The sequence below is a fragment of the Periophthalmus magnuspinnatus genome, chromosome 5, assembly GCF_009829125.3.
Source record: "Periophthalmus magnuspinnatus isolate fPerMag1 chromosome 5, fPerMag1.2.pri, whole genome shotgun sequence".
Lineage (NCBI taxonomy): Eukaryota > Metazoa > Chordata > Actinopteri > Gobiiformes > Gobiidae > Periophthalmus > Periophthalmus magnuspinnatus.
This window is the reverse complement of record NC_047130.1, coordinates 2,941,100-2,956,829: the sequence shown is the minus strand read 5'-3', so window position 1 is coordinate 2,956,829 and position 15,730 is coordinate 2,941,100. Positions and strand designations below refer to the sequence as shown.

The 15,730-nt window shown below is 41.1% G+C and overlaps 2 protein-coding genes across 2 annotated transcripts in view; one reads left to right on the top strand and one right to left on the bottom strand.

Moving 5' to 3' along the window:
* Nucleotides 1–1,726: 1,726 nt before the first annotated feature.
* On the top strand, nt 1,727–15,063 carry wnt4 (wingless-type MMTV integration site family, member 4). Its single transcript, XM_033966276.2, has 6 exons — nt 1,727–2,170; nt 11,503–11,584; nt 11,686–11,839; nt 12,158–12,289; nt 12,382–12,524; nt 12,692–15,063. The coding sequence occupies exons 1-6, from the start codon at nt 1,989–1,991 to the stop codon at nt 13,160–13,162; spliced, it is 1,164 nt and encodes a 387-aa protein (XP_033822167.1). The 5' UTR covers nt 1,727–1,988; the 3' UTR covers nt 13,163–15,063.
* etnk2 (ethanolamine kinase 2) overlaps nt 12,925–15,730 on the bottom strand; it is a 78,501-nt gene continuing 75,695 nt past the window's right edge. Inside the window, exon 9 of the mRNA XM_033966995.2 lies at nt 12,925–12,936. The gene's annotated coding sequence lies outside the window, so the exon portion shown is untranslated. The remainder of the gene's footprint in view (nt 12,937–15,730) is intronic.

Here is a 15,730-nt window from a genome sequence, read left to right as displayed (position 1 = left end):
TTTGAGAGGGTAAATGAGAAGGGGAAACAACTATACCATGGTTAAAAATTCTAAAAAGTCGATTTTGCATAATAGGTCCACTTTAAGACAGTGTCAGCTGCAGAATACAACCTGGCATTTTTATTTCTTAAAGTATTAAATAAATTATATATCCATTTTACAAACTGCTGCTATTTCCACAAAGATGCTCTGTTGTGTGTGTTATGTTTGACCTCTCCAAGCCTAACATGTCAGAATGCATTCATAGCAGATGTGCTTCACTGACCAGTTTAAACCTGACCACTGTACCTTCACAGTTTTCTCATTTGACACATTCAGGCTAAAAGGCCAAGACAAATGTGTTCTTAATGCAGCCAGCGGGGCACACTCAGACATTTGTGTTTCTGATTGCTTCCTGAATCGATCACTTGTATCCAAATGTATGCTGGCTTGTGCTGTCACCAGTTCTATTTGAGCAGAGGAAAAACTGTACCAAGACATGTGCTATTTGAAAATCCTGAAAAAATATTATGCAACATTCAGTTACTTGCAGTTTGACTCCATTTGCCCGTGTGTATCCCAGCACTGATTTGTATGCTGTGGGAATGTTGTGTGTGCAGTGAAATATTGCCTCTTCAATAAGGTTGTTTGAATCTGTGGGATCTAGGTCTATTACATGAAAAGACATTTGCCCAAAGACCATTTACCCAGGTTTAGTAGTAGAGTAGTGATTTTGGATCAGAAGTCAGTAAGATTAACCCTTGCACTTTTTGCCCAATTAGTGCTCAATTGCTTATTACTGACATCACTCAACATCTCCCCCTGTTGGTCCATCAACAGCAGAATGGAAAGACACTGCGTCTCTTAACCCCATTGTGTTCCACTCAACAACAGTATCTATCAAGCAGCAGCAAATAGAAAGAAGGTTCCAGGTTAAATTGTTGAGACTATGTTCAACACATTCACCTATAAGCAAAACCTCAAGTGCGTCTGCCCCAAATTCACTCTGAAGTCTTTTGCGCATTATGAAACAGAACAGCAAAAATGCAGGTCTAATGTTTAGAAAATTTGCGAATCAATTAAAAAATAAAGAAATAAATTTTTAATATTGGCATTTTTTCCCCTTTGATTAACAAATTAGTGTGAATAAATTTAAACGGCTTTGTCAGTTTTGAATAAGTAGAGGATAAGATAAATACAAGATAATACTAACTTGTTCAAATAGTGGGCATAATATACAGTGTGTTTGACTGTATCATGTGGCGGGACAGAAATATCTGCTGCCATGTTTGTTGAGCCCTTCATATATGTTTCTCCAATAATTCAGCCTAACACTGTATATTTAGATCATTTTGTGCTGTTGGTTTTAGTGGGCCCCCTCAGCGTCACCTCACCTTAACTCATATTTTGTGTGTCATATTCACGTCTTCCCTCATTGCACTGCGGCTCACATTTGCCACATTCATGTGATTTGCTGCTAGCCTATCTAATGCACACGTTTGGCAGGAGTCCTTTAAATAGCGCTCTAACCACATAGTATTGGTGTGTGTGTTGGAGGGAGGTGCAGTCCGGAGTGAATGGCTGCGCTATTGCATCCTCCCAGGGGGGCTCTAAAACACACACTCGCAGTGAGTACGGAGCAGTGAACCCGCCTCCTCATCCCTGATCCTTTTCTGCGCTGTACCTCAGTGTCGTACCGCCCCCCGCTCAGGCTCTGCTAAAGGCTCACACACGCTCCTGCGCTGCCAGACGCACGGACTTCACGGGTTGCAACGTGAGGCGCACAACTTTTTGACAGAGGTTTGCTTCTCCATTCATTGGGAGTGAAAGCTGTACATCACAAGCTGGGGTCGACTCACAGTCAGCGGAGTGGACTGTCGAGCGTCTCTCACACTCCAAGAGGAAGCAACAAGTGGCATCTGCGGAAGGTCCGAGCGCATCCTCGCGCGTGGAGAGACTTGGAGTTGAATACGAGGGAGGCGAGACGCTTCCCCGTACGTGTCCACTGCATGTCCACGGGACATCCGTGGATGCGGGGAGATGGATTAACAGTCCACCGTTTTTCTGTGTCCTTGGAGACCCTCCGTGCTGAGGATTACCCTGCGAGTGCCGAGATGACCAGGGAATATGTGTCACGCTGCGCCTTGATGCTCTGCTTTGCGCTGCTCTCGGCCAACGCCAGCAACTGGCTGTAAGTTACTCTTTTCCCTCCTCTTCACCTGCCCCCTCCCAGTGTCACCCCCCGACCTCCAGCGCAGTTAACGATTAACCTCTACTTTCTCCACTTTACAGCCTCACAGTCACAGCATCACCATAAACACAAAGGCCATGCAAAGTGCATACCTTTGGTGAGAAATAAAGTGCTTACAAAATAGGCTGTTACAATGACTTACTTACGTTGTTTGTTTATTATTATTCTTTCCATTGCCTGGTTGCAGCAATTAGATGACAGTTTACGCAAGGATTAGCCATCTTGTTTGAAGTTCATATTACTAAAGAAGTAGGCTACAAACCTTGTAGTGGAGTCCATAAAAAAATAATTCCAGAGAGACCAAAAGAATAGGATGGCAACATTGTGCCATACTTGTCACTGCGCCTCACTGCGCTCAGCCATGCTGCGAGTGCGTATCAGTGACACTCCTGGGCCGGGCACTAGCCGCATGTGCGTGCCTGCTCTGCCGGCTGCCTGTGGAAGGTGGTTAGGTGGGTTCATGCATTCCTTCGCGGCCTTCTCATTTTGTGCTGCCAGTCATTTCTCATACCTATAGTAAGGTGACAAGCAGTGTCGCTCTTTTCCATTGAGAACACTTCCCTCTCCTATTCCAAAGATGCCAATGATGGGGCCAAAACTTTGTGACGCAAGAGCAAGGCTGAAATGGAGTTGACATTTTACACGAGTAAAGCTTGTTGGTCCAAACGTCCTGGATTGTTTTTGAGGCACGACCCTTTTAAGTCATTATGGGCGGGTTACCTAATGTTTCTACACAGCAGTCTTGACTGATACACTGCTGACAGACTGATCAGAAGTGAACAGTGAGCATTGCCAAAGACTGTGCGCAGTGTGAACTGTCGCTGAGCGCGCACTAATGGGGCTGTTTAGGTCTGAAGGTGTGGTGACAGCAGCAGCGCGCTACAGCAGGCATGTACGGGCAGGCTGCGAGCTGCCAGGCCGCTCTGCCGGTCCGGAACACTGTACATAGAAGTACACTAAGTATTTTACCTCATATACACACACATATTAGAGGAGTGCTTTGTAGATATGGGCTCCTTTACCCGGTGCCATGTGTCCATAACAGGCTACTGGATTGGGAAAGCTCAACTAACCCATTTCCAACCTGCACATTAATCATTTTCACAAAGCAGGTTGTGTTTATTACTTATATATTGATACCTTGTGTAGCTTTCATATATTATTGTGCTCGGTTCCACATCACTATTTAAACATGTTGTGTTGACTTTCCTGGTTCACTCTGTGGTTTGGCTTGGATTAATTTAGTGTGCCTGAATGCAAACAGGTTAGGGTTCACTGATAGTTTACACTGATATAGAAGAAAGCAGCGAGATGAATTATCTGGTTCACTTGAGTCACAGAACGCTCACACTTAGAAGGCAGGCGGCATGACACATCAATAAGACATTAATAATCTTTTGTGTGAAAATGAATCAAGGCAAGCAGTGCAGCACTTTATCCAACCATGTGAGAAAAAAAAGTCAACATTGAACTAAAAAACAGAATAAATGGCATTAGCCTATGTAAGAATGTCCGTGAATCGACTCTTTTCCCTCAGAACACATACAGCTCAACAGAGGTGGGAATAGGTTATGGGCAAGACATCTATTTTCACTGACTCCAATGTGTAAGCCTGATTCCTTAACTGCCAGCCCTATTTTTTTTATTTTATTTTTTTTAAAGGGAACAACAGAAAGGACTGATTTGAATCAATGCGTGAAACAACTAATGGCACCTCTTTGGCTTGACATGAGCAAATTATTGTATTTTTATGTCATTTCTTCTATTTTTTAGTGAATCAAAATTGCTTATTTTTGTCACAACGTATTTTTAGCAGGGTGGTTCCAGAAGCCCAAATTGTGGTGCATTCACATTTGAGTCCTAAAGTAGATTTGGTCTAGTCCATGTTTAGTTCCAGGTTTAGTCCCAGTTTTGATGTGGTGATTGCACATGACTGAATGCACCTTAATTAACTGATGGAGTATTGCAGCTGAGTCTTGAGCCAAAAACTAAAAAAATACATTTAAAGTTTCCCTTATCAGAATAAATTTGATCAGAGGAAGATTGGGCTTTTTTCTATTTTGTTTTTTACTTTTCCTTAGCATTAGCTCTCCCTGTGGCAGCGTGCGCTGTGCTGAGTCAGGGCCCTGTTCTGACTGGTTAGTCGTGTGCTGATATCTGTTTGTTTGTGTGCCCTCACCATTGGAGCGCAGTCAGTAATTAGCCTCGGGAATGAGAAATGACACAAGTGTAGCCCTGCCCCCACAGTCACAGCTCATATGAAACAGTTAATCACATAACATAAGTATAATTATATGCCTTATGCATGTTTGACTCTGCATCAGTGTTGCCAGTAGAAGGGGATGGGCAACCTTTGGACTTTTGGGTGTCTCTAAGCTCCTCATAAACTATAACTGTTTCAATAGTTTATATTCCTTTTCAGAAGTACCAGAAAGACTTGGGTGCATTTGAATATTGTGTATAAAATAATAAACAGGTTTGGCCACTTTCAAAATTGGTGTAATACTAAATACCGCCTTATTGATGACTAGCATTTGAGATAATAACTTGCAGCAATTGATTGATTACTGACCTTTGCAATATAGTATCTCAATTTTAATCAGAATCATTCATCTCTGCAATGACTACACAAATAAATATTATTTGAAAATAAGTTTATTTACAACATAACCTCTGAAATGATTAAATATTGTTGCTTGATAATCTTCCTCTATGTGTATGTCGACCTGTAGAGAGCATACCTGGGTTAGTGTGTGCTGTGGAGGGCAGCTGATGGGTAACCAGAGAGCAGACCTTGGCATTGCGCTGCACACTGGCGCCTCTCACACGTTGCACACACAATGAGGTAAAGCCACCACACATGTTATTTACAGAGCCTCTGTCACTGCTGGGTACAGTTAGCATGTTAGCATGTAGAACATGGAGCCATGTAGAATCAGAGGGATGACAGTGGGACAGTGGACAAATTGAGGTAAGGAGACTGCAGACCTGCTGACAGAGACCCAGGCACAGACACAGGCTTTAGCACAGCAGCAGTCTGCAACAGAGAAACATTCATTTAAAGAGTTTTTGCATGTTAATGTTTATTTTTCTTAATGATTTTTTTTTTCCCTCTGTTAAAGATTTAGAATAAATAAGTCATACTATATTTTTTGTTGTGCAATATGAACATCTGTGACCAATGCTCACTGTTAAACTATTTACATAAAGCAAATCTCAAAATGTTCGGTCATAAAGAACTGACCAATCAACAAACCAATTTGCAAAAGCTGTGGATAACTTTGTCAAGATGATTTCATTCTGTGAGCACCTGCAAGAATGAAAATAGTTTTTGGTGTTCTCTACTAAATGTGTCCACTGTCGGCAAAATATCCCAAAAAATCCACAGGATTATCATAAGTTTTGAAAGGCAATTTTTTGAGTAATTTGGCACAATTATGCACAGCTAAAATTACAGTTTACACTGACAGGTCTTATTTAGTTCAACAACGGAACACAATGCACTTTTATTGTTGCTAGCCACACCTGCAGAATACTTATTACACGTACGGCATCAAGAACAACATGCAATGTATTTACCTATTTGAACCAGGTTTCTACATGATGTCAGGTCAGAGACAGATTTCGAGGCTTTTAGTGAGTTTAAGCCTAGCGTGTCGGTTTGTGTGTGTCCGTGATGGCAGAGCGCGGCACTAGTGTTGGCAGAGGCTGTTATTTTTAGGGGGAAATGAGCTCGAGTGGAGCCAGCAGCTTATAAATACACCCTGACACACAAGCACTGCATGCATAAGTCATTTACCTGTATTCTCTGGAAATAGGATGCACAAAAAGTGTGCTAACTTTTTCTTACTTAACAAACTTTATTTATATAAAATACATTAACTATGCAAAAAAACATCAATCATGAGAAAAATGTGTATTTTTGCAATATAAAACTTACACAGTGAATAGTAATATTGTTTAAATTTGCTTCCCAAACAGGATGTAGCAGCTTTAAATGTTAAGTTCATGATTATATTGTATGTGTGAGTGTGTATTTATATATTTATATATAATAAAATCCCTAAACTACAGGTTTTATACATCAAGTTTATAAAACCTGTGGTTTAGATCTCTATTCACTGAAAATGCATGTGATTTTGATTAAACTATTTTCCCTGACAGTAAAGTTAATGTATTTATTTATCTATTGATTGACTGATGGATTCAGTATTCTTTTCAAGTTGAAGGCCCTCGTTGTTTAGCTTGCATGGGGCACTACATGTAATAAGTATTATATTGTAAACCAAAAGCTGATTGTGACTCAAAAGAGTTACTGCCTCTTACACAGGATGACAGCACTCTGGTCTCCATCAAATGAGAATGCTGCGTTTATATACATTTTCATACTTTTTTAGGCTCTTTACCTCACTCTCATATAGAATGTTAGTATAGCTCAGTTCTACTGACACTTTGAAGTCAGTTTGATCTTCACTTGAAGAGGATGCAGACCTGCAAGTAGTGAACAAGGCCCTCTACAGGCAGCCACGTGTATAGCACAGTACATGACAGCTGAGGAACAGACAAGGTTAGCCGGGGTCATGTTTTATGAATGGGTTGAATCTGTGCTGCTGGACACCACATCACTGTTCTCTATTTGTCCCTGTCAAACCTGACAACCACTTAACTTCCCTTTTAGTGGAAAGACAAACCATTGTGCATCATCAGAAGAGTTGGTCCTCCTTTGAGCTGGGCACTGTCCCTGTATCTCTCCTCCAGCATTAACCATCCATGCTATATTTGCCGTGAGTGGGCACTGTGGGTGTGTACTCAGAGTTGGAAAGGCAAACAGCAGGATATTTTCATATAAATAGTAAATACACATGAGATGATGGAGGTATAGAGAGAGGCTGCCACAGTTTGTTGATGCTGACACACTTTCTTAAGCACATTACTGCCAGCTGCATTGACTCAATGAGAGAAATGGAGGGAGAACCCAGGTTAGACTTTGCCATATTTATGAGGACTTGCATCTTTCAAGAACATATATTATGCTGAACTGATGTTTGTTATATTGTTGCCTCCTCCTCAAAAATATACCTGGAGTTGTACTATTGCTTAATTCACAGTTGTTTCATTAATTCATTTTTGTTGCGTCATAGGTAGGCCAAGCTATCACTGGACTCATTCTACAGTCAAATTGTGTCAAAGGAACGCAGGGCTCTGTTTTTAGACATTGTAGTTATGGGGGATAAGGACTTCATTTGTTTACTTTTCTTTCTCTGTCTAAATTGGAAATGAAGGTGAAAGTATATTTTCTAAATGCTAGAGAATGTGAAATACTTTCCCAAGGTGAGCAAATGTATGTTTAAAGGAGAATTTACGTAACAAGAATGCATATGTATATTTTAATGATGATATTCATTTGATTGTAAGCAAATGTATCGTATTTGAGTGGCTTTTATAACCGTGTTGTTCTTTTGATCTGGTAAATCTGAGTTGACTTAAGTAACTTGGACAATTTTTATACGGTATTATTATAAGTAATATGGATGAATAAGTCTTGATTAATAAAACAAGTTTACTATCCATTTTGTACCTATTATGTAAATAGTAAAATAGTACTTTTATTCAAGCCTTAATTTGACATACAACATTTTTCAACTAAATAGTGTTGTCTATTGCTGTAAATATTGCAATTCCTTAATGCTGTATTGGGAGATTTGATTACCAGTAAAACTTTCAGCCAGGGACTCCACAGTAAGATTCTTTCACCAAATCATGGTTTTACATGAGAATGGCTAGAGACTGATGTGAACAGATTACAAGCTGCACTTTATTTATCCCAATTGGCCAACTGTGTAGTCTGTAAAATACCTCAAGCCTCATTTCAGACCCCACAATGACGCGTGAGGATGCCTTGGTCCAACAGGAGTTCCACAATAATTATGTTGTGACTTGCAAGATAAAACCATTGTAATGTTTTGAGCAAAGTAATGAAAATATACAATATCTCTGTCCTCTTTAATGGAAATGGTTGCATCAAAGTATATTGATGTCAATAAAGGTCATAATCAGAGAGATATTTGTGCTTTTTAGCATATTGGCTATCTGCCTCAAATCTCCAGCACAGGCCAATATTTTGTTTTGTCCAACCTGCTGCCAAATACTGTACACACAGCCTCATTTGAACACTTAAGTGAAAAGAGAGATCTGCATGAGGCGTGACTGCATAGCTCTCTTAAAGGTTTGAGGTAAAAAGGGCTGTGGCTGTGTGAGATTGTAGTAATTTTGAATTACATAATATGAAGAAAAGAATGAAAATCAGCCTTAAAACCAGTCCCAAAATATTGGTAGATCTTATTGGGCATCAGCCTCTCTGGATTCTTCTCCACTGGTATCAACCCATGTTTGCATGTAAATTTAGGTCTAAGTACGATGAACCATTTGAGAGATGATTAGTAATTGGTAAAAAGAAAGAAATATGCAATTCAGTGTACTGTATTTTTATAGCTCAATATCACAACTGAAGTTACCACACAGCACTTGTTGAGTCGCTGAATCAATGTCCAATAATCACCAGTGAAATGAGGATATGGACTGTCTCAAGGCATGCCCTGTCCATTGGTGGGACGCTGGCTGGTCCTCTTGCTTCATAGCAAGAAATTCACAGGTGATGTGCAGATTTAGCATTTTCCCCCTTGCGCCACAGGTTGGACAAACATGTACAATATTCAAAATCCTGCAGCCAGCAGAAACACGGGTTTCAGATCAAGTTACCAAGACAAACTGACCAGGCAGCATGACGGATGGATCGCATGTAGAGAATCGGGAAATCAAAAAAGTATTTTTTACTTTAACCATAGATTCTCTTGCATGGCAAGAGAAAGAGTCCATGCTTCCATCAATCTCTAATTACTACTGAAAAATATTGTGGTATACTTATCCCCTATTAAGAGCAACTAATGCAAATTAATACGTATTTAAAGACCCATCACATAGAGCAAGACCACCAATATAGCTCAGCTGACATGATCAACAGTGCACATTCTCTGACAGTTTTATTCCTTAAAGCCAAGTGTCCGTAAGAGATCTTCTATATATGTTTTATAGTTACACAATCATACTCAACTGTATGTTTACGTCTGATGAGTTCTGCATGTGCCCTATATGCATTAATAATAGTTGTGGTCTGTTTCTATGGAAGCACAACAAACATCCTGGTGTATGTATTACAGCATTTTCACACATTTCATGGACACACAGAGACTGAAACAGAGCTGTGTTTATGGAAAACACAGCTCTAAAACGATAGCCGCTTGTCTTCTGGTGGATATAGTCTCATTGTTGCATGAGTCTCATCTCTGTTTGGAAAAGCCTTTCTCGGTGAGCTCCCATGGTGCCGTGGGGGGCTCTGGCTGGGAGGTAGAAGGAGCGTCCACCTGGCGCGGGTTGAGTGTGCGGGCTGCTGTGTTATTGTTGCATTACATATGGCAGCCTCCACAACTCCACTGGCTCCAGCAGGCTTAGACCCTTGGGATTTAGGCACGCAATCGTCAGAGCGTAGAGAGATGAATGCACCAGCACTGCTATGTTTGCTGTAGCTGAGGTATTTTCGTTAACCACATCTGGGGAATATACAGAAATGCTGTGCCAATTGAACAGATAAAACAGATTTGCACAAGGTCTACCAAGTGTGTTTCCCATGCTGTACACCTGAACCAGTGCTTATCCAATGTTATGAGATGTGCCCAGGGTCAATGCCGGGCTAGAGGGACAAGCGCTGGCAGGTTGTCTCACTGTGTGTGTGTGTGTGTGTGTGTAGTGATGCCCAGTTACTGTTTGCTTATATGAAAGCATTTTGATTGCCTCCTTGCTGGAAGCCTCCAATCAAATACAGACAATTCCCAAGGCCAAATTGATCCATCTCATCCAATAAAATTTCTTTTGGTTGAATTCTTATTTTCTGTAAATGCTTTGTCTTCATTGAAAGCTCCATGTGATGTTGTAGCTGCTTAAAGAGTTTATGAGACACTAGTGACATTTCTCCATTTCTCCCTTTCTTTCTGATATCTTTCCCAGGACTGTCCCAGGAGCACACTCTATAATCCCAGTTCACATTTTGTGGCACATTTCCTGATCTTCATGGCCCCTGTATTAGATATTTATCATCATAGTGAAATGAATAACAGTATCTCTTTAGAATAAATGCTAGAAACGATAATGCATTTCTGTTCTTCATACACCATATTCATCATTCAAAGGATGTAGAGGTTTATATATAAACTGGAAAAAACACATATATTGCTTCTTTTGTTGGCTTTTTAACACATTTTAACATGCTATAAGGCAGTTCATTGCAGTTTTGTGTGTTGAGGATCAAACAAGGACTATACCTGGTATTAAGCAAAAATAGGGTGACAATGAAGTCACGGTGAATGTTTTAAGAAGAGTGGGGTGCCATACAGTGTTATCAGAGCGATGAGTGATGAATAACCACACTGTCTCAATGGGAAGTGCTTGAGGAGGCCGTATCTGTAAGGCTGAGAGCGGGAGATGAGAGGATGGGAGGAGCCCTGTGACCTGGCACTTGTTCTGGTGTGCTTAACTGTAACCAAATGGCTGTACTTGAGCTTAGATTTAATAATTGTATTGATGGAAGAGGTTAGCATACAAATATGTTTTATAAAACTCCATGTTATGGTCCAGAAGCAGGTTTGAGGATGGTGATAGTGGAGGTATGAGGTAAAGAGAGGTGAGCTGACCTGTCTGGCCCAAAGGTGCTGTGTGATAAGAACCTCTCACTGTCCTCTCTGGGTTTCATCAGACATCAGCTCACATTTCCACCATGTCATGAGAACCAGCCAGAAGACCTGTCTGAAACTGCTCTCTAGTCACTTATATTATGAAGCTAGATGCATCAAATTTAAGTTTCTTTATTCTCTTGTTTATCCAATCACCTGTCTGTTGTGGTCAGCCAATCAAATAATGCCACTTTCTCATTTTATCCAATCACCTATCAAGCCATTTATGCATTACATTTACTGTTCTGCACATTGTGTAATCCTTGTGCTGCATCTTTACTGTGTCTTGTTGTAAAAAACAAATGGCCTGTCCACACTGGCATTCATTTGTTCAGCAGCAGCAGTACCATGAGCTGCCTCATTCACTCTAGCGTGAGAGTGACACATTAATTTCTGGTGTTTCAGCTGAATAATTCAATATCCATTTAATTGCTTATGTTCCATTTATGCTTCTTCAGGGTAATAAAACCCACTTTCTCTCCCTCGCAGGTACCTTGCCAAACTCTCTTCAGTTGGAAGCATCAGGGATGAGGAGACATGTGAGAGGTTAAGAGGCTTAATACAAAGACAGGTATATTTTTTCCATTGGTTTTCATTTATCAGTCCCAAATTTTAGTTCTATTATGCAATGACCTTTGTGTAGAAGCTGATGTGCTGCCCCCTGTTGGTCAGGTGCAGATATGTAAACGCAGTGTGGAGGTGATGGATGCAGTGAGGCGTGGTGCTCAGCTGGCCATCGATGAGTGTCAGTACCAGTTCCGTAACCGCAGGTGGAACTGCTCCACCTTGGAGAGTATGCCCGTGTTCGGCAAAGTGGTGACACAGGGTAAGACTGACCACTAAATATTCTAATAAATACAAATAGTTAAAATCTGGCAAGCTCCATTTCTTTTGACATGACAACCATTCACATTCAAATTAAATGTGATAGTATGGGGGCTAAGAACAGATGTATATAACTTTTATGAAAAATGCTCCCAATAGTGAGTTAGAACACATTTCACATTAAACTGACTCCTATTAGAAACCTCTCCTGCATAAACATTGGGATCCTGTTTGCCCCCTTCCAGAGCTTAATGAACTCTTTATGAGTCTAACTGTATGTTGCTGTTCATGTTGTCTGCTTGTGCCATGTGTGTGTTAGGCACTCGAGAGGCAGCCTTTGTGTATGCCATCTCAGCAGCCAGTGTGGCGTTTGCGGTCACCCGGGCCTGCAGCAGCGGGGAGCTGGAAAAATGTGGCTGTGACCACAATGTGCATGGAGTCAGTCCAGAGGGTATGTCTGTGCCACACTTTCCACACACATGCACACACACAGATCAGCACACACACTCGCACTCATGGTAACTGCTGCCCATCTCTCATCAGGGTTCCAGTGGTCCGGCTGCAGTGACAACATCGCCTATGGAGTGGCATTCTCACAATCCTTTGTGGATGTGAGGGAGAGGGGCAAAGGCCAGTCTTCCAATCGGGCACTCATGAACCTGCACAACAATGAGGCTGGCAGGAAGGTAAACCCACTGTCCATCAGTAAAATTCATGTTTTCCATAAATACTCTGGCTGGGTTATAACTAATGGGCACTTGAATATAAATATTACTATAGTGATATCCAGACTATTAACAAAATTAATTAACATACAAAGTTGATTGTTGATAGCCTATTGTACTCTTTGCAGGCCATCCTATCACACATGCGAGTGGAGTGCAAATGCCACGGTGTGTCAGGCTCCTGTGAGGTGAAGACCTGCTGGAAAGCCATGCCTCCATTCCGAAAAGTGGGCAACATCATCAAGGAGAAGTTTGATGGTGCCACTGAGGTGGAGCAACGCAAGGTGGGCTCTACCAAAGTCCTGGTGCCACGGAACTCCCAGTTCAAACCTCACACAGACGAAGACTTGGTCTACCTAGACCCCAGTCCGGACTTCTGCGACTATGACCCACGGACACCAGGCATGCTGGGTACTGTAGGCCGCCAGTGCAACCGAACATCCAAAGCCATTGATGGCTGTGAACTCATGTGCTGTGGGCGGGGCTTCCAGACTCAGGAGGTGGAAGTGGTGGACAGGTGCAGTTGTAAGTTCCACTGGTGCTGCTATGTCAAATGTAAACAGTGTCGCAAAACGGTGGAAATGCACACTTGTCGGTGATAGACAAAGACAATATTTGGGAGCAAACCAAACGCCACATAGCCCCGCCTCTTTAGGGCCAGAGCGCGCGGAGAGCATGTGTGAAGCCACCCCCCTCCCACCTGCCGTAGGTCTACTCAGACTGGACCAGATTGGACCAGCCTACTACCATGCCTGGAACCGTACCGTCTGCATGTGGTTTGTCTGATTCAACTTGGACAACATTGTTTCTCCTGAACTTCATTCATGTTGTGTCTTCTCCACTACTCTCACTTGGCGTTTCATTGTTGATGCTTCATATTTTTGTATTGTTTAACTTATTTGTGGAGAGTGAAGAAGGACACAGACACAAGGCCCTGATAACAGATAGACAGAACATGTGGGGGGGTATCTGAGAGGAGGGGCTGTTGCCCTCTCTGTACTTGCTGCTGCTTTGAGACACTATGAGAAAGATGTCCAAAAGGGAAAACTGAGTCTGAACTGAATCAGGCTTAGGCGACAAGGAGCAATTATCGCACAGGAACTAAATGCGGTTTGCTTCCAGTTTCATGACTGACTGATGAATGATTTTGAAAAAATGTGTTTTTGTGTTGTCCCATTTGTTGCCCTAATGCTGCTCCACTTTTTTCTTACAAATACACAGATACACACACACCCACACACCCCCACACACACGCACACACACACACACACACACACACACGGTTGACACTTGTCTATTTTCAGAACTTCAATTAGATCTCCAGATTCCAAAGTTTGCTGGATCTTCCAATTAAATATTAATTAAATAGCAAATTAAACAGCTTTGATAAGAGGTTGTCTTCCGTAGTAAATTTAACAAGTATTCTGATACGTCAAATACTGACATGAGTCCATAATTAACATTATTTCCTTGACAGTAGGTGGTAAATTAGTTCATTTTAGTCATCCATAGTATAAATTGCACAGTATATGCTATATGCACAATTATAGTTGTCTAAAAGGTCACTGACTGGGTACAACTTGGGCATAGGCCATTCTTCACAGAGCTTACAGACAGACACACACTGAGAGACAACTATCAATTATTGCGTTGTAATCAATATACTGTACATGCATTTGACAGTAGAATGAAGGTAGGGTGACCACCTCTCCCTCTTTTAGTTGTCCTACACAGACATTTAGATCACTGTCCATTGTCTCACTTATTTGGATAATGTCCCATCTTTTCAGTGATGCCAAACAAATTATATAAAAAGTGACATTTACATAGAAAACAGATTTTTTTTTATTCTTGCAAAGAAATCAAGACTTTTGGGTGCACTGGGTTTGATTGTAATATGTTGGCATTTACTATTGTAATCCCAATATCTTTGGGTTACAATTGATAAAAATCATATGGGGCTATTGAAGTTATTTGTGAGCTTAAAATTCCCGTCTCTCGTTTTCTGCAATTTGAAGTGGTCACCCTATGAAGGAGGATTCAGTTTCTTCACTAAGATTAGAAAAGAAAAGAAAATATTACATTTAAACTCTTTTATTATACTGTACTGAGAACATTGATGAATTTGGCAGCCCTTAACTATTACATACTATATTTCTGTGACCCTGTAGCATGGCTTGATCCGTCCACTTTCCAGGCTTAGGAGGCTCACAGCTAACAGCAGTAAACACAAACATGCATGAGTCCAGGGGGTCGGTCAGAGGAGTACCAGCATGACGACTGAAGCACTTTGTCTCCAAGCGCACATACAGTAACACACAAACACACACACAGACACACTTGTGCCACTATCGGGACTGCATTGTTTTCTGAGCTAACCTGTACAGCCATCATTAAACCATTGTACCATTATAGAGTCATACTGTAGATCTGTATACACTGAAGACTATACTGCCTATGAATGTACGTTGATCTGGAATATACTATGCTGTGTCAAGAACTGGTGTTGTCACTCTTTCTGTTTGTGGAATGTGTGGGTGTTTTGGAAAGTGGGTGGTTTTATAGGAACGGTTTGTACTATTTATATATATTTAATGTAATTAGATGTTGTATTCTCACACGATACCACTAGATGCTCTCTACATTACTGCGATCTGATGGTGTGCCAGCTTTGGTCTGGCAGAAGAAGACCAGAGACCACAGATGAGCCTGAACAAAGGCCAGGTGAGGGGAAGGGGGAATAGACTTCAAATATGCTATCTACTGGTAGAAAAAAATCAAATAAACTTACATATGGTAGCTTTAATTTGTTACATTTAAAAGGTTAAATAGTCTCTTGTCTAAAGTATGAGTAAAACAAGTATAATAGTGTATTTGAGGTTGATATACTAAACGAGAATGTGCAGTTGTTTCTGGGAATGTGCTCCATTAAAATGAATAAATCAAACATCAAATGAGTATCCAGAGATGGAATGAGAATGCAAGTGTGAGTACAGTGCATAGGACTGTATGACAGGCTGGCAAAAAAGTTACTTGTATAAAAATATGCTCCAATAAAGCAACTTTCAAAATGCATACATATTATTATAGGACAATTAACATTATCACCAAACATTCAGTACTGTGACACACTAAATGTTATGGGGGGCACTTGTTTCTAGTAACAG

Bases quoted from the DNA above. Each gene is read 5' to 3' on its own strand.
- wnt4 (XM_033966276.2), top strand. From the start codon at position 1,989: ATGTCCACGGGACATCCGTGGATGCGGGGAGATGGATTAACAGTCCAC. The intron at 2,171-11,502 runs GTAAGTTACTCT...TCTCCCTCGCAG, and splicing joins GCCAACGCCAGCAACTGGCT to GTACCTTGCCAAACTCTCTT. The intron at 12,290-12,381 runs GTATGTCTGTGC...ATCTCTCATCAG, and splicing joins GCATGGAGTCAGTCCAGAGG to GGTTCCAGTGGTCCGGCTGC.